The sequence below is a fragment of the Aptenodytes patagonicus genome, chromosome W, assembly GCF_965638725.1.
Source record: "Aptenodytes patagonicus chromosome W, bAptPat1.pri.cur, whole genome shotgun sequence".
NCBI classification, from domain to species: Eukaryota; Metazoa; Chordata; class Aves; order Sphenisciformes; family Spheniscidae; genus Aptenodytes; species Aptenodytes patagonicus.
In genome coordinates, this window is record NC_134981.1 from 45,500,682 (window position 1) to 45,518,547 (window position 17,866).

The following is a 17,866-nucleotide window of genomic DNA, read 5'->3' on the forward strand; positions in this document are numbered from 1 at the left end:
CTGTAAAGCACTAAAGTTGGTGCAAGAAGGGAGGATGTTTGTGTATCCTGGAGTGTAAGACTTCCTCTTACTGTTACAGTGGGTGTTAGTTCAGCAGAGTTAAATGTGGAATGACTGCCTTGGTTTGTTTCAGCCTCACAAGGCCTTCCCATTTAGGAGCATGTGTACTCAAAGCTTTGAGCTGTACTCAAAGTGATCTTACAAACAGTGAGGATAAATGCATCTGTCTTACCTGGCAGTGTTATAAGTCTTCCTTTGTATTGGGGTAATAATTAGTACATACTGCCAGAAGTTAGAACTTGTGCTTGTGACAGACCTGTAAACATTATTTATTTATTTTTCTCCTTGTGGTGGTTATCAGTAATTAGTGAAATAAAATATTATTGGTAGTTAATCTTGATATGATTAGCTGTGCTGATTAAAAGTAACTTGAGCATTTACTGTTGGCATTCCAAGTGTTCCTGATGCAAAGAGCTACTGCATTGTGCTTTATTCCCCTAAGAAAAGCCTAGTTTCAAAGGATTATATCTCGAAAGTAAGATTGAAGGAAAATTTTTATGACCTGTAATAACAACTTGCAGCTTTAATGAGGGTTGGATAGATAGGGTAACAAAATAATCTACTATTACTGCCCTCCTTGCATCAAACACAACAAAGTAGTACTCGCAACTTTGTATGGAATATAATCTGTAGTAAATCACTGAGCAATAACTTATTATTAATGTTTATTTTGGGAAATGCTTACATGGACAGAATTTGTCAGAGTCTTGAACTTTGGAGAAAAGGAATCCAGGCTAGACTTGTTTGTTTAAATTTTTTTATCATTAGAATTTCTCTTTTTCCAGCAGAGGTTGAAGGTCTCACAAAAAAGCCCTGCTGTGGTCAAATATTTTTCATATAATATAACACTTGAAAAACCCTTCTGAACTGAATATTTTCTAAAAATGTCTGAAATGATGCTGTAATATTTGTCTTTTCTGCAGCACAGCTTCCCTCTGGAATATGCATTGAAGGTGCATGGGGGGATATAAAGCCACCAACTGAAGTCAGAATGGAAGTGGTTTTCCAGTCAATAACTATTTGGACTTGAAGATAAAATTTTAGAGAATTGTTGCACAGGATATTACTTATGTTATTCCCCATAGGTTGACTCTTATTGGTTTAAAAAGCTTTAAGCTTTGACTTTCCTATTTATGCACAGTTCTTTACTCTAGATGATTCTTAATCTTCCTTACCCTATGGGCTTTGAGACATGGGATGCTTGTAATGGATAGCTCATGAAGCTTTTCAAATCAATACGATTTGTTCATTAATTTCATTGATGAAAGGTTTTAGAAAGCAAAGGTATTGATATACTGGTATTCAGGACATATTTATGCTGTTGTGATACGTATTTAAGCAGATTTCACTGTAGAAACTTCTCTCTTTTCTGGCAGAGCTTTTATCTCAGTTATCAGGCGTGAGACGTTCTGCAGGGCAGCTCAATTCTTCTGGCCCTTCTGCTTCTCAGTTACAGCAGCTGCAGATGCAACTGCAGTTGGAGCGACAGCATGCACAGGCAGCAAGACAACAACTGGAGACTGCACGCAATGCAACTAGACGCACTAACACAAGCAGCATCCCTACCACTCTTACACAATCTATAGCAGCAACCAATACATCTAACACAGAAAACAATCAGCAGACAATACAGAATTCCCAGTTTCTTCTTACAAGGTAACTTGTTCTGTGGGTTTAACTCTTCTGCCAATTCTGTTTTCCTTGGTCCTGTTATGGACATAGAGTTCAGTGAAACTGCTGCCAGATCCCTAATGAAGTTTGGAGTTGAGATACTATGCTTTTGTTTGCATTTGTAACATCTCCTTTTCAACCCTGCTGTGTGTTTGTTCCTAGGCAATGAATAAATATTACTTGCTGTTTCTCAATTTGAAGAGAAACGTAAGGGATATTACTTTGGTAAACTGTGCTTGTTTACCCTACTACTTCTGATAAAACAAGAGCCTTTGCAATAATATGTTTCCGACTTTTATGCTGATAATGTGAAGGGAGAGAACTTAAAAGGTATTTTTATTTAATAGGAAATGAATCTTTAATGAAGGCTGAAGGTTGAATAGAGGTTTATATATAAAGTATTTTGGATGAAAAAAGCAAATAAGGAATGTGCTATTAATAAGCAGAATACATATCTGTTTCAGAAAGTATAGTTAGATCCTAGAGTTCTATAGAATAGAATAGTTCAGTTGGAAGGGACCTACAACGATCATCTAGTCCATTCTACTATAGAAGAGTTGCCCACTCTCATTCCAGCTTTTTTAGGAGGTTTAGAATATTGATTTTCTGGATTCAAGGGGGGGGTGTGTGTGTGTGTGTGTTTTTCAATTAGATGTTGAGAAAGCACAGGCATTTAAACAGTTTCTGTGTCTAGAAACCTGGGTTGGGACAAGTTATTGCTGTCATGCTGATTTTTATCAAAACTTGTGATAATATCTCAATCCAAAACTTTTTGAAAATAACAACTTTAATGAAAGTATCTGCAAATGTCAGTCACTGATCTTGTGAGCTAGGATAGAACTGGAGCAAGCAGTTTCCTTGCTTCTATTAGGTGATGGTGCATGCACTGATAAGTGAAGCGAATGATGTACTGTGCTTTGGGAATCTCTGGGCATTATGTGTGTAGTAATGTATTTTGTGTCATGCTTGTATTTAGAAGTTGTCCTGGGGACAAAATGAGCACTTAAGGGATGACTAGAGAATTTTAACGCCCCTTAAAACAAAACCCCTCTGAAGGGAAAGAAACTTCAGAAATAGCTATTTTTTCCCTTCAGCCCTAGAATCCACTTCTGTGAAGTTTTTTGAAGCATCTAGGAACGAGTTTGTTAAATGTCTGTATTCTTGCATCAGGAGTGCCAGGTGTTGTCAGATCTGTACATGTCAAAAGAAGTGCAGCAGTACCTAGGCTGTTTCTCAAAGGAATCGCTTTCAGATGTTGTTCAGCATGCATCAGTCCAGCTGTTTAGGCAATTAGTGAAAGCCCATTTTGTTGATGATACTACTAAGCCTGTCGTCTTCTCTCTTTCTGTGATGCTATGCAGGTTGAATGATCCTAAGATGTCGGAAGCAGAGCGTCAGTCAAAGGAAAGCGAACGGGCAGACCGCAGCTTGTTTGTTCAAGAGCTTCTACTGTCCACTTTGATGCGAGAAGAAAGTTCCTCCTCAGATGAGGATGAACGGGGAGAGATTGCTGATTTTGGTGCTATGGGCTGTGTAGATATTATGCCTCTAGATGTTGCTTTAGAAAACCTAAATTTAAAAGAGAATAATAAAGGAAATGAGCCTCCTCTTTGATGGCATCCCACTTTGCAGACAATGTCCTCTGTGCTGTATTTGCCAATGAAAGTGGGCAACAACTATCTTGGGTTTGTTTTGGTGATTGTAATTTCAGGTCTGTCACTCTTGTTACATTGTGTACATTCAAAGGAAGAGAGAAAAGATATATACGATAATCATTTCCACTTAACCAATTTTTACTTTTAGCAAGTAAATATAGGTTGCAGTGCAGAGAAAAAAGCTCTGTGTCCTGTAGCTTGACGTGCAAAAAGCTCTCCTAATACTCCACATTCAAACTGAAGAGGAAAAAGTGAAAAATCTCTAATGAAGCTGCTGTGTGTATTTATGAATATTAATGAATAAAAATTGCTTGGATGGTTTACCTTAACTACTGCATGATTTTTTTTGCAGCGTGCATGAGTTTTAGTGACCTTGTCATTTAAAAAAATGTAAGTACAAGGAGTAAAACTATAAAACCCCAAAGCTTTCCCATTATTCAAAGGTAACGTGACAAAAAAAAAAAGATTAATGCTCACTAGCAGTTTGTGGCCGTGAAGTAGCCTTTGAGTAACACATGACCAATGACCTTTTTATGTGCTCTCCCTGCGTATTAATGCAAACTCTGCAGTGGGCTATATTTTTGCTTCCGGAGTGTGACGTTTTGCTATATCATGACCACTATGTTGCCCTGTTAGACATCATATCCATGTGGAATTGAACTTTGTATTCATCTGTAGGAGACAAAAAACAAGGGCCACTACTGGAATCTACCACAAAGGGCTTCTGTGTGCCCTAAAACCAAATTTTGCTCACCTTTCTCTAAAGTTTTCCTTTTTGTGTTAAATATACTTTATTTAGGTGTAAATGATTCATATATTCACTGTCGGGGGGGAGTTAACCTGGATTGTGTTGTCTTAGTTCTAAGCCTTCACAGTCCTTATCATTTTGAGTTATTTATGTATTTGCTTCATAGTTTGCAGAGACTCCTTAGTATCAGGAGAGCTTGAGGATTTGACTTCCCAGATATCTCCATATGTTACAATTGAATTCTTAATGCTAACTTCCTATAAACCTTTATTTATTGGGTTTTTGGGTTATATTTCTGACATAAAAAATAAAGCCTTTTTAATTGAGTCATGCTACCTATTTGCCTATACTGTTAATCCTATAAGGTTTTTTGTATGGATTATTATAATAGCCCCAAAGCAAGGGACAGCAAGGCTTTAGTTATTTGGAATGTAAAGTTAGCTTATAAAGATAAAAATGCACACAACTTCTGAAAATTAGACTTGAAAACCTGATGACGTTCCTAAGAGAACTGTGATATGTATGTTAATCTAAGATAACAGCAACAAAAGAAGCTACCCCATAGGTTGACATTTGAGTTCCATTCTCATTTTCTCAATTCTCAAATTCTGATTGTTTCCGTCTAGTACTGTATTAGCATTGTTTTTCTTTTAGTCTCTGCAACAGAAAATGTTTTAAGGGAACTTTTTACACTAGTCTTCTGGTTATCTCAGGAGTTACCCTCAATAAAGATTCATTTTTAATTGATTGTTTGAGGATGTTAAAAAAAAAAAATCAAACTGCAGTCTTCTCGGACACATCTTCTGCACATTACAAAAAGACTCAGTTCAATAAAGCATTTTAAGGGCTGTTGTTCAGTTGATTCTTTGGTGATGATGTAGAAGAAATTCTGGAATTAAACTATCATTCACAACTGTATGCAAAGGCATTTCATGGCGAAACCCTGGGTGATTTACATAAACAGTTTTTAAAAAGGTGCATATTCTGTGCAGTGCATGTAGCAGTGATTAAGCATGTAATCTTATAGCTTCATAGGTATGTGCATTGAATTTCTAGAAAAGACTTGTTTAAAAACAGTATCTTAATGAATTTTTTTTTTTTTAATCTAGATATACCTGGTCTATTGAGGATGTTTACATTGCAGGGTTTGCAAACTCCATTCTGCTTTTACATAAAGCACTTGGAAAGCCTGCGAACTCTTACTGTCCATGTTTATTATTAGAATCTGAGTATCTGCTGGCTTACATTTAAAATTAAATTTAGTTACTGCATTAACTCCTCTAAGAATCACAAGTGTGTGAGATTTTGTTAGTTTAGAAATAATGCCAAACAGCGACTGGGAGAGTGTTGTTCTAGCACTCTGCTGATGAGTATTTCAGGGAAGTGTTCTTCATTGAAAGAATGTTTCTCAAAATTATATTTTTGTTACTTTCAAAATACTGATGTTTATTTTCATAATGCTGTGGGCTATAGTGAAAGTAGCCTTTGGGAACTTTTCAAGGGGATCCTGGAGGGGATATCACATAATTTCCTACCTTAAGACCACCGCTTCAGAAAAGAGGGCCGTAGCATTCAGCATACCTGACATTCACAAGAAGTCTGTTGAATCCTGTGCATTTGTGTGAGAGAAGTTTGTTTTCCCAAAAATGTGGCACAGCCTGTGACAATCTTTGCAGAGACGCTACATCTATGAATAGAGAGCACATCTGGAATTTGGTGTGCTCTCCTATGAATTTGCACCTCGGAGCTCAGATGTGGCTTGCTTCTGCTTCCTCTGTTTAATCAGCCAAGAATCTGTATGTTGCCTTATGGAGTATGGAAGTTGTATGAATTTTGCAGGGGAGGGTAGGGTGCCCATGTGCCCTTAGACTGAGTCTTGCAAGATGGCAAATGAGACTCTACCTGTGTGAGGATGTTGACCTTTGTGTTTGTGTATGTATGTTAGCTCTGGAGACCAGTGAGACTGTTAGGTCAGCTTGGTTTTTTACCTGCATTCTGTGCTGACTGAAAGCACTGTAGCTGTCCTTAGTGTGATGCTGATATTGAGCTTACAAGTGCTGCAAAAATGATCCCTTTTGGAGAGATAAGGGCATATTCCTATATAGAAATGGGAAGAGATGTGAACTTTTTTGAAGCTGTTGGGGAACAAGTCCTGCTTTAGGTGCCTGTGGGTACTTATGTTTAGTATGTATGGTGCAATTCAGACTATTTGCAACTCTTCTAATCTGATTTAACCAGGTTTTTCATCTGTTTGGTACTGTGCCAGAAACAGACGTTTGCATGAGGTGGAACATGGAACAGAATGAAATTGCATTTTAACTTAAACATCTCTGGGGACTAATCAGTCAAATGAGATGTCCAGGAGGTGAAGTGGTTGACTACATCTTACTAGTATTATAACTGGTTCTGGAGACTGTCAGACCTACTAAACCTCTCAGTAGAAAGCCTTTATGGCTGTCACTACTTCCACTGGGTAGTTTCTTTTGGAAATGAGGCTTTGTTCTTCCCATAGGAGCTTCTTGGTTCTCTCACTTCTATAATGTTGTTGTTAGCCTTTGCCAGCTTCACCTACTGGAAGCTTTTCTGTTTTGTGGGAGTTAAGAGTATTGGCTCTGATCGGGTCATTGTTCCTGTTTATTGAGAGGGACAAAATTATTACTGCTGTAGCAGGGAAAGGACAGTCTGTCCCTTAGCAAATACTTTGTCTGGGAAATGAGTGGGGGAAGAAACATGACATTTGGTCTGGATGAGATCTGGGTCTTGGATGGAAACGTGATGGGTTGCAAACTAAGCATGGGATGTGCTCAGCAGTCTGGGCTCAGCACACGAAGGTAATGTTTTCATAGTGATTCTACACAGAAGGGACCAGCGTGATTCCTCATCTGACATGCAGTGAGGCTGGAAGTGGAACTGTGAGCTTAGGCAGTAGCTCTAACTTGTATATCTCCCTCTGTCTTTGAAAGAAATGAGCGCCTTTTTTTTTAACCTATCTTGGGTGTGTTATTTAAGGGTGTGGACTCTTACTCACAGATTACTTAAGGACGCTGTAGCTTGCCTCAAAAGCCGAGTGTCTACATGTGCATGCATTTCTGTCTTGGGGCCCCTGTCTGTTCATAGAATCATGGAATGGCTGAGATTGGAAGGGACCTCTGGAGGTCATCTGGTCCAACCCCCCTGCTCAAGCAGGTCCACCTAGAGCTGGTTACCCAGGATCATGTCCAGACGGCTTTTGAATATCTACAAGGAGGGAGACTCCACAACCCCACTGGGCAACCTGTTCCAGTGCTCAGTCACCTTCACAGTGAAAAAGTGTTTCCTGATGTTCAGACGGAACAGTTCTCCTAATACAGCCCAGGATACCAATTGCTGGCTCACGTTCAACTTGGTGTCGGTATTGGCTTTACATGGCAAGATTATGGTAGCGGGAGGGGCTGCCGGGGTGACTTCTGTGAGAAGACACCAGGAACTGCCCCCATCTCGGACAGAGCCAGTTCCAGCTGGCTACAAGATGGACCAACTTCTGGCCAAAGCTGAGCCAATCAGCAACATTGGTAGCACCTCTGTGATAACATGTTTAAGAAAGGGTAAAAAATGCTCCGCAGCAGCTGTGAGAGAGGAGTGAGAGAAACAACCCTGCAGACACCAAGGTCAGTGAAGAAGGAGGGGGAGGAGGTGCTCCAGGCGCCGGAGCAGAGATTCCCCTGCAGCCTGTGGAGAAGACCATGGTGACGCAGGTTGTCCCCCTGCAGCCCACGGAGCACCATGTCAGAGCAGATATCCACACTGCAGCCCTTGGAGGACCCCACACCAGAGCAGGTGGATATGCCCTGAAGGAAGCTGCAGCCCGTGGAGAGGAGCCCACGCTGGAGCAAGCTCCTGGCAGAACCTGTGGCCCTGTAGAGGGGAACCCATGCAGGAGCAGGTTTGCTGGCAGGACTTGTGACCCCGTGGAAAGGACCCACGCTGGCGCAGTCCGTTCCTGAAGGACTGTACCCCATGGAAAGGACCCACGTTGGAGCAGTTCGTGGAGAACTGTCTCCCATGGGAGGGACCCCGCGCTGGAGCAGGGGAAGAGCGTGAGGAGGAAGGAGCGGCATAGACAAAGCGTTATGAACTGACCACAACCCCCATTCCCCGCCCCCCTGTGCTGCTCAGAGAGGGAAAAGGAGGTAGAAGAGTTGGGAGTGAAGTTGAGCCTTGGAAGAAGGGAGGGGTGGGGGGAAGGTGTGTTTAGATTTGTTCTTATTTCTCATTGTCCTACTCTGTTTAATTGGCAATAAATTAAACTAATTTCCCCAAGTCGAGTCTGTTTTGCCCGTGACGTTAATTGCTGAGTGATCTCCCTGTCCTTATCCCAACCCTTGAGCTTTTCATCGTACTTTCTCCCCCTGTCCTGTTGAGGAGAGGGAGTGATAGAGCAGCTTGATGGGCACCTGGCGACCAGTCAAGGTCACCTCACCACCCTGTCCACCAGGACCCCCAGGCCCTTCTCTGCCAAGCTGCTTTCCAGCTCAGTGTCCCCCAGCATATATTGGTGCATGGATTTCTTCTTCCCCAGGTGCAGGACTTGGCACTTCCCCTTGATGAACTGCATTTGCCACCATCCATGAGTCAGTATAAAGTCCTGGCCATTTTTCTCGGTCAGCAATATCTAAAGCCAGCTGGACGGCTTTCTCCTCTGCAAACCTTTTCCTTCAGCGGATTCTGCGACTTGTCACGTAGGACTCCACACAGCAGCTTTCCACTTCCGATGTATTCCCACAATACGACAGGACCCATCAGTGAACAGAGCATATTGCTTCTCATTTCCTGGTAGTTTATTATACAGTGGGGCCTCCTCAGCATGCGCCACCTCCTCCTCTGGTGATATTCCAAAATCTTTGCCTTCTGGCCAGTCCATGATCTCTTCCAAGATTCCTGGGCAACTGGGGTTTCCTATTCAAGCTCGTTGTGCAATCAGTGCGACCCACTTACTCCACGTAGCATCAGTTGCATGATGGGTACAGGGGACCCTCCCTCTGAACATCCAGCCAGCACCGGCAGTCGGGGTGCCAGGAGGAGCTGTGCTTCAGTGCCGATCACTTCCGAAGCAGCTCAAACCCCTTCATATGCTGCCAATATCTCTTTTTCAGTTGGAGCATAGCGGGCCTCGGATCCTCTGTATCCCCGACTCCAAAACCCTAGGGGTCGACCTCGAGTCTCCCCTGGTGCTTTCTGCCAGAGGCTCCAGGTAGGGCCATTCTCCCCGGCTGCGGTGTAGAGCACATTTTTTACATCTTGCCCTGCCCGGACTGGCCCTAGGGCTACTGCATGAACTATCTCCTCTTTAATTTCTCCAAAGGCTTGTCGTTGCTCAGGGCCCCATTTGAAATCGTTCTTCTTTCGGGTCACTTGGTAGAGAGGGTTTACGATCAGACTGTAATTTGGAATACGCATTCTCCAAAAACCCTGCAACGCCTAAGAAAGCTTGTGTTTCCTTTCTGCTAGCTGGTGGAGACATGGCTGTTATTTTGTTGATCACATCCATTGGGATCTGACGACGTCCATCTTGCCATTTTATTCCTAAAAACTGGATCTCCTGTGCAGGCCCCTTGACCTTACTTTATTTTATGGCAAAACCGGCCTTCAGCAGGATTTGGACTATTTCCTTCCCTTTTTCAAAAACTTCTCCTGCTGTGTTGCCCCACACGATGATGTCATCAATGTATTGCAGGTGTTCCGGAGCCTCACCCTGTTCCAGTGCAGTCTGGATCAGTCCATGGCAAATGGTGGGGCTGTGTTTCCACCCCTGGGGCAGTCGGTTCCAGGTGTACTGGACGCCCCTCCAAGTGAAAGCAAACTGTGGCCTGCACTCTGCTGCCAAAGGGATTGAGAAAAACACATTAGCAATATCAGTTGTGGCATACCACTTGGCTGCCTTTGACTCCAGTTCGTATTGAGGTTCTAGCGTGTCCAGCACGGCAGCACTCAGCGGCAGCGTGACTTCGTTCAGGCCACGATAGTCTACTGTCAGTCTCCACTCTCCATTAGACTTCCGCACTGGCTATATGGGGACTTGTTAAAGGGTGAGCGAGTCTTGCTGATCACTCCTTGGCTCTCCAGTCGACGAATCAGCTTATGGATGGGAATCAGGGAGTCTCGGTTGGTGCGATATTGTCGCCGGTGCACTGTCATGGTGGCAATTGGTACCTGCTGTTCTTTAACCCTCAGCAACCCCAGCACAGAAGGATCCTCTGAGAGACCAGGCAAGCTTAATCTTCTCCGTACTCAAGGCAGCTATACCAAAAGCCCACCGGTACCCTTTTGGGTCCTTGAAATACCCTCTCCTGAGGTAGTCTATGCCAAGGATGCACGGAGCCTCTGGGCCAGTCACAATGGGGTGCTTCTGCCACTCATTCCCAGTTAGGCTCACTTCAGCCTCCAATACAGTTAGCTGTTGGGATCCCCCCGCCACTCCAGAAATACAGATGGGTTCTGCCCCTTTGTAGCTTGATGGCACTAGGGTACACTGTGCACCGGTGTCCACTAGAGCCTTATACTCCTGTGGGTCCGATGTGCCAGGCCACCGAATCCACACAGTCCAGTAAACCCGGTTGTCCCTTTCCTCCCCCTGGCTGGAGGCAGGGCCCCTCTAGTCCTCATCACAGTATTCGTTTCTCGTTTCTTGTACGTACGAGTCAGAAGTCTCTTCATTAAGATCAAGAGTAAGATCAGCCCTTCTACTCTCTCTGGGGAACTGCCCGCTGGAAACTGGAGCAGCAATTTTCCTGGAAGAACCCTCTTTTGTGACTGGTTTTCCTTGCAACTCACGTACCCGTGCCTCTAGGGCTGAGGTAGATTTTCCATCCATCGAATCCACACAGTCCAATAGAACTGGTTGTCCCTTTCCTCCGCCTGGCCGGAAGCAGGGCTCCTTTATTCCTGGTCAGAGTATTCATTACTTGATTTTTGTAACTGCAAACCAGAAGTCCCTTCGTCAGGGTCAGAAGTAAGATCAGCCCTTCTACTCTGCCCAACAGAAACTGGAGGAGTACTTTTCCTGGATGGATGCCTGTTGTCTGTTGTTTTTTCTTGCAATTCCTGTACCTGAGCTTCTAGTCTACAGGTTGGTTCACCATCCCACTTCCTCATGTCCTCCTCATGGTCACGCAGCTAGAACCACAGGGTTGCACGTGGTGTTCACCACTGGTACCCTTTCCCTTGAGCAGAAAAAGGCTGACTCTTAATAGCTGAGACCTTGGTTGGAGTGTGTGAGGAAGACCTATCCTTCTTTGATTGCTGGGACAATTTTTGGGTCAGTTCCTTCATAGCTGAGACGCAGGCCCATAGGGACGAAGTGAGATTCTCTTTGAATTCTTGGAGTTGGTTGGCCAATGCATCCACAGTTGGTGCCTCCGTGTCTGTCCAGCTCATCATTGCCAGGGTGTTGGCGTATGACATTGGTGCACAACTTTTTCACAGTGAAAAAGTGTTTCCTGATGTTCAGATGGAACCTCCTGTGTTTCAGTTCGTGCCCATTGCCTCTTGTCCTGTCACTGGGCACCACTGAAGAGAGCCTGGCTCCCCCTTTTATGGACCCTCCCTTCAGGTATTTACATGATGAGATTCCCCTGAGCCTTCTCTTCTCTAGGCTAAACAGTCCCAGCTCGCTCAGCCTTTCCTTATAGGAAAGATGCTCCAAACCCTTAATCATCTTCGTGGCCCTTCGTTGGACTCTCTCCAGCATGTCCATGTCTCTCTTGTACTGAGGAGCCTGGAACTGGACACAATACTCCAGATGTGGACTCACCAGTGCAGAGTAGAGGGGAAGGATCATCTCCCTTGACCTGCTGGCAGCACTCCTCCTAATGCAGCCCAGGATATTGTTTGCCGTCTTTGCGGCAAGGGCATGTTGCTGGCTCATGTTCATCTTGGTGTCCACCAGGACCCCCAGGTCCTTTTCTGTCAAGTTGCTTTTCAGCTGGGTGGTCCCCAGCATGTGCTGGTGCCTGGGGTCGTTCCTCCCCAGGTGCAGGACTTTGCCCTTCCCCTTATTGAACTGTATGAGGTTCCCGTCAGCCCATTTCTCCAGCCTGTCCAGGTCCCTCTGGATGACAGCATGACCCTCTGGTGTATCAGCCACTCCTCCCAGTTTTGTGCCACCTGCAAACTTGCTGAGGGTACACTGTGGCCCATCATCCAGGTCATTAATGAAGATGTTGAACAGGACTGGACCCAGTATTGACCCCTGGGGTACACTGCTAGTCGCTGGTGTCCAACTAGACTTTGTGCCACTGATCACCACAGTCTGGGCCCGGCCATTCAGCCAATTTTCAATCCACCTCACTGTCTGCTCATCCAGCCCATACTTCATCAGCTTCTCTATGAGTATTTTATGGGAGACAGTGTCAAAAATCTTACTCAAGTCTAGGTAGAAAATATCCACTGCTCTCTCCTCAACCACCAGGCCAGTCATTTCATCATAGAAGTTTATCAATTTTGGTCTGGCATGACTTCCCCTTGGTGAATCCATGCTGTTTACTCCCAATCACCTTCTGGTCCTTCGTGTGCCTTGAAATGGTTTCCAGGATTAGCTGCTCCATCACCTTCCCAGGAATGGAGGTGAGGCTGACCAGCCTGTAGTTCCCTGGGTCCTCCTTCTTGCCCTTCTTGAACATAGGAGGGACATTTGCTTTCCTCCAGCCCTCGGACACTTCTCCCAATCACCATGATCAGGGAAAGATTATCAAGAGCGGCCTTGCAATGACATCTGCCAGCTCCCTCAGCTCTCGTGGATGCATCCCATCAGGTCCCATGGACTTATGTATGTCCAGTTTGCTTAAGTAATCCCTGACCTGATCCTCTTCCACCAAGCATCTTCCTTGCTCCATATTTTTCCCCCTGGTCTCTGGGACCTGGGATTCCCGGCTGGTCTTGCCGGGAAAGACTGAGGCGAAGACAACATTTGGTACCTGAGCCTTTTCCATGTCCTGTGTCACCAGGTCCCCTGCCTCATTCAGCAGCAGGCCGACGTTTTCCCTAGTCTTCCTTTTGTCACCTATGTACTTAGAAAAGCCCTTCTATTTGTCTTTGATATCCCTGGCCAGATTCAATTCCATTTGGGCTTTGGCTTTCCTTAGCTCATCCCTGCATGCTCAGACAATGTCTCTGTATTCCTCCCAGGTTACCCATCTGTGGTGGGTCGACCTGGGCTGGCTGCCAGGTGCCCACCAAGCTGCTCTATCACTCCTCCTCCATCTACAGGACAGGGGGAAAATACGTCAAAAAGCTCATGGGTCAAGATAAGGACAGGGAGATCACTCAGAAATTATCGTCACGGGCAAAACAGACTCAACTTGGGGAAATTAGTTTAATTTATTGCCAATTAAACAGAGTAGGACAATGAGAAATAAGAACAAATCTAAAAACACCTTCCCCCCACCCCTCCCTTCTTCCAAGGCTCAACTTCACTCCCAACTCTTCTACCTCCTTTTCCCTCTCTGAGCAGCACAGGGGGGCGGGGAATGGGGGTTGCAGTCAGTTCATAATGCTTCGTCTCTGCCGCTCCTTCCTCCTCACGCTCTTCCCCTGCTCCAGCGTGGGGTCCCTCCCATGGGATGCAGTCCTTCATGAACTGCTCCAACTAGGGTCCTTCCCATGGGCTGCAGTTCTTCACGAACTGCTCCAGCATCGGTCCATTCCACAGGGTACAGTTCTTCAGGAACGGACTGCTCCAGCATTTTTTACCCTTTCGTAAACGTTACCAACATGACTGATTGGCTCAGCTTTGGCCAGCAGTTGGTCCATCTTGGAGCGGGCTGAAACTGGCTCTATCGGACATGGGGCCGCTTCTGGTGTCTTCTCACAGAAGCCACCCCTACAGCCCCCCCCTCCAAACCTTGCCACGTAAACCCAGTACACCGTCCTTAGAATCATAGAATCATAGAATCATTGAGGTTGGAAAAGACCTCTAAGATCATCGAGTCCAACCGTCAACCCAACACCACCATGCCCACTAAACCATGTCCCTAAGTGCCTCATCTACTCGTCTTTTAAATACCTCCAGGGATGGGGACTCCACCACTTCCCTGGGCAGCCTGTTCCAATGTTTCACCACTCTTTCAGGAAAGAAATTTTTCCTCACGTCCAATCTAAACCTCCCCTGGCACAACTTGAGGCCATTTCCTCTCGTCCTATCGCTAGTTACTTGGGAGAAGAGACCGACACCCACCTCGCTACAACCTCCTTTCAGGTAGTTGTAGAAAGCGATGAGGTCTCCCCTCAGCCTCCTTTTCTCCAGGCTAAACAGTCCCAGTTCCCTCAGCCGCTCCTCATAAGACTTGTTCTCCAGACCCCTCACCAGCCTCGTTGCGCTTCTCTGGACACGCTCCAGCACCTCGACGTCCTTCTTGTAGTGAGGGGCCCAAAACTGAACACAGTAGTCGAGGTACGGCCTCACCAGGGCCGAGTACAGGGGCACAATCACTTCCCTACTCCTGCTGGCCACACTATTTCTGATACAGGCCAGGATGCCATTGGCCTTCTTGGCCGCCTGGGCACACTGCCGGCTCATGTTCAGCCGGCTGTCGACCAACACCCCCAGGTCCTTTTCCGCCGGGCAGCTTTCCAGCCACTCTTCCCCAAGCCTGTAGCGCTGCATGGGGTTGTTGTGGCCGAAGTGCAGGACCCGGCACTTGGCCTTGTTGAACCTCATACAGTTGGCCTGGGCCCATCGATCCAGCCTGTCCAGGTCCCTCTGCAGAGCCTTCCTACCCTCGAGCAGATCAACGCTCCCGCCCAACTTGGTGTCGCCTGCAAACTTACTGAGGGTGCACTCAATCCCCTCGTCCAGATCATCGATAAAGATATTGAACAAGACCGGCCCCAGTACTGAGCCCTGGGGAACACCGCTCGTGACCGGCCGCCAACTGGATGTCACTCCATTCACCACAACTCTCTGGGCCCGGCCGTCCAGCCAGTTTTTGACCCAGCGCAGAGTACACCTGTCTAAGCCGTGAGCCGCCAGTTCTCTAGGAGAATGCTGTGGGAGACGGTGTCAAAGGCCTTCCTGAAGTCCAGGTAGACCACATCCACAGCCTTTCCCTCATCCACTAGGCGGGTCACCTGGTCATAGAAGGAGATCAGGTTGGTCAGGCAGGACCTGCCTTTCATGAATCCGTGCTGGCTAGGCCGGATCCCCTGGTTGTCCCGCTCATGCCTTGTGAGCGCCCTCAAGATGAACCGCTCCATCATCTTCCCCGGCACCGAGGTCAGGCTGACAGGCCTGTAGTTCCCCGGATCCTCCTTCCGGCCCTTCTTGTAGATGGGCGTCACATTGGCAAGCCTCCAGTCGTCCTTTGCTTCCTTGCTTCTACCTTCTGTAGGCTTCCTTTTTGTGTTTGAGTTTGGCCAGGAGCTCCTTGTTCATCCACACAGGCCTCCTGGCATTTTTGCCTGACTTCCTGCTCATTGGGATGGACCGCTCTTGAGCTTGGATTAGGTGATTCTTCAGTATCAACCAGTTTTCTTGGCTGCCAGGGCCTTATCCCATCAGACTCTTCCAAGCATATCGCTGACGAGGCCAAAGCCTGCTCTCCTGAAGTCCAGGGTTGTGATCTTGCTTTTTGCCCTGCTCCCTCCCCTCAGGATCCTGAACTCTGCCATCTCATGGTCACTGCATCCATGCCTGCCTTTGACCTTCACATCCCCAACAAGCTCTTACTTGTGGTTGAGTGTGAGGTCCAGCAGAGCCCCTCTCCTCCTTGGCTCCTCTACCACTTGGATGAGGAAGTTGTCGATGCTCTCCAGGAACTGTCTGGATTGCTTATGCCCTGTTGTGTTGTCCCTCTAGCAGATATCGGGGTGGCTGAAGTCCCCCATGACGACCAGGGCCTGTGAACGTGGGCCCTCTTTTGTTGATTTTGTGATCCCTTTCAGTCACATCACTCCAGGTCCTTTGCATGTCAACCCTGTCTGTCACTCCCTCACAGGACTGCTGGTTACTCTCTCCCTCCTTTTCATTCTTGGTTTAAAGCCCTTCTTATGAGATCAACCATCCTGCTGGAAAAGATACCTTTGCCCTGCTTAGGTGGGTCCCACCTCTCCGAAGCAGACACTGATATGCAAACAGGGTCCCATGGTCGCAGAACCCAAAACCCTGGCACCAACACCAGTTCCGCAGCCAATTATTGACCTGCGTTATCAGTGCCCTCCTCTTCACACCCTTTCCCCTCACCGGCAGGAGGGAGGAGAACACCACCTGGGCCCCCATGCCCTTGACTACCGCCCCCCAGAGCTCTGTAGTCACTTTTGATACTGTCCAGGTTTCCCCTATCAGTATCATTGGTGCCCACATGGAAGAACAGCAGGGGTTAGTAGTTGGAGGGTTGGACAAGCTTTGTCAGTCCCTCCACAACATCCCAGATCCTGGCCCCCAGCAGGCAGCAAGCCTCTGACCCCTGCAGCAGGGAGTCGCCCATTATGATCACTTTCTGCTTCTTCCTGGTAGTCTTGCATGGTTTAGGGTCAGGTGGACCAGGTTCATTGCTTGTGGGCACATCTGGCTCCTCTTCAACTTTGAGGGTGGTGAACCTAGTTTGTAGTTGTAAACCCTTAGGTGGGTCAGGAGCCTTCCTCTGGGTGCCAGAAGTCACCAGCTTTCATCCTTCGCCTTCTCCAGAGTTTGCACTTACCTTAGTACTAGGGGTGGACACTGCCTGCGTCTCTATTGCAATTGAGGTCCGGGCCTCTTCAAGCTATTGCATCTCAGAGAATCATAGAATCATAGAATCATTGAGGTTGGAAAAGACCTCTAAGATCATCGAGTCCAACCGTCAACCCAACACCACCATGCCCACTAAACCATGTCCCTAAGTGCCTCATCTACTCGTCTTTTAAATACCTCCAGGGATGGGGACTCCACCACTTCCCTGGGCAGCCTGTTCCAATGTTTCACCACTCTTTCAGGAAAGAAATTTTTCCTTACATCCAATCTAAACCTCCCCTGCCGCAACGTGAGGCCATTTCCTCTCGTCCTATCGCTTGTTACTTGGGAGAAGAGACCGACACCCACCTCACTACAACCTCCTTTCAGGTAGTTGTAGAGAGCGATGAGGTCTCCCCTCAGCCTCCTTTTCTGCAGGCTAAACAACCCCAGTCCCCTCAGCCGCTCCTCATAAGACTTGTTCTCCAGACCCCTCACCAGCCTCGTTGCCCTTCTCTGGACACGCTCCAGCACCTCGACGTCCTTCTTGTAGTGAGGGGCCCAAAAATGAACACAGTATTCAAGGTGCGGCCTCACCAGGGCCGAGTACAGGGGCACGATCACTTCCCTACTCCTGCTGGCCACACTATTTCTGATACAGGCCAGGATGCCATTGGCCTTCTTGGCCGCCTGGGCACACTGCCGGCTCATGTTCAGCCGGCTGTCAACCAACATATTGGTCGACATGGAACATATTGTCTATCTCCCTTTCATCTTCTCTGATGCCATGCAGCCTGCTCACTTCCTCCTGTAACTCCTCCACTTGGCGACACAGCTCCTCCAAGACAGCACATCTTCTGCAGAAAAGAAGGCCGTATCTCCTGGCATCAGAGAGAGGCCCCAGGCACTCCCTGCAGCCTGGGACTTGGAGGGCTGCATCCACCATCCCAAGCTCTGTCTGCAACAAAGCCTCTGTCCTGGCAGGGGCAGCGGCTCCAGCACCTCCTGGGGAAACTGCCTGTCATGGTTTAACCTCAGTCGGCAACTGAG

At 46.9% G+C, this 17,866-nt stretch overlaps 1 protein-coding gene across 3 annotated transcripts in view; it reads left to right on the plus strand.

Moving 5' to 3' along the window:
• LOC143172047 (E3 ubiquitin-protein ligase KCMF1-like) overlaps positions 1 to 3,715 on the plus strand; it is a 57,892-nt gene extending 54,177 nt beyond the window's left edge. For all 3 annotated transcript variants that reach the window (XM_076361265.1, XM_076361263.1, XM_076361264.1), the window contains exons 6-7: positions 1,437 to 1,716; positions 3,093 to 3,715. In XM_076361265.1, the coding sequence (XP_076217380.1) occupies positions 1,437 to 1,716; positions 3,093 to 3,345 (533 nt within the window). In that variant the 3' untranslated portion in view covers positions 3,346 to 3,715. The remainder of the gene's footprint in view (positions 1 to 1,436; positions 1,717 to 3,092) is intronic.
• The last annotated feature ends 14,151 nt before the right edge of the window (positions 3,716 to 17,866 follow it).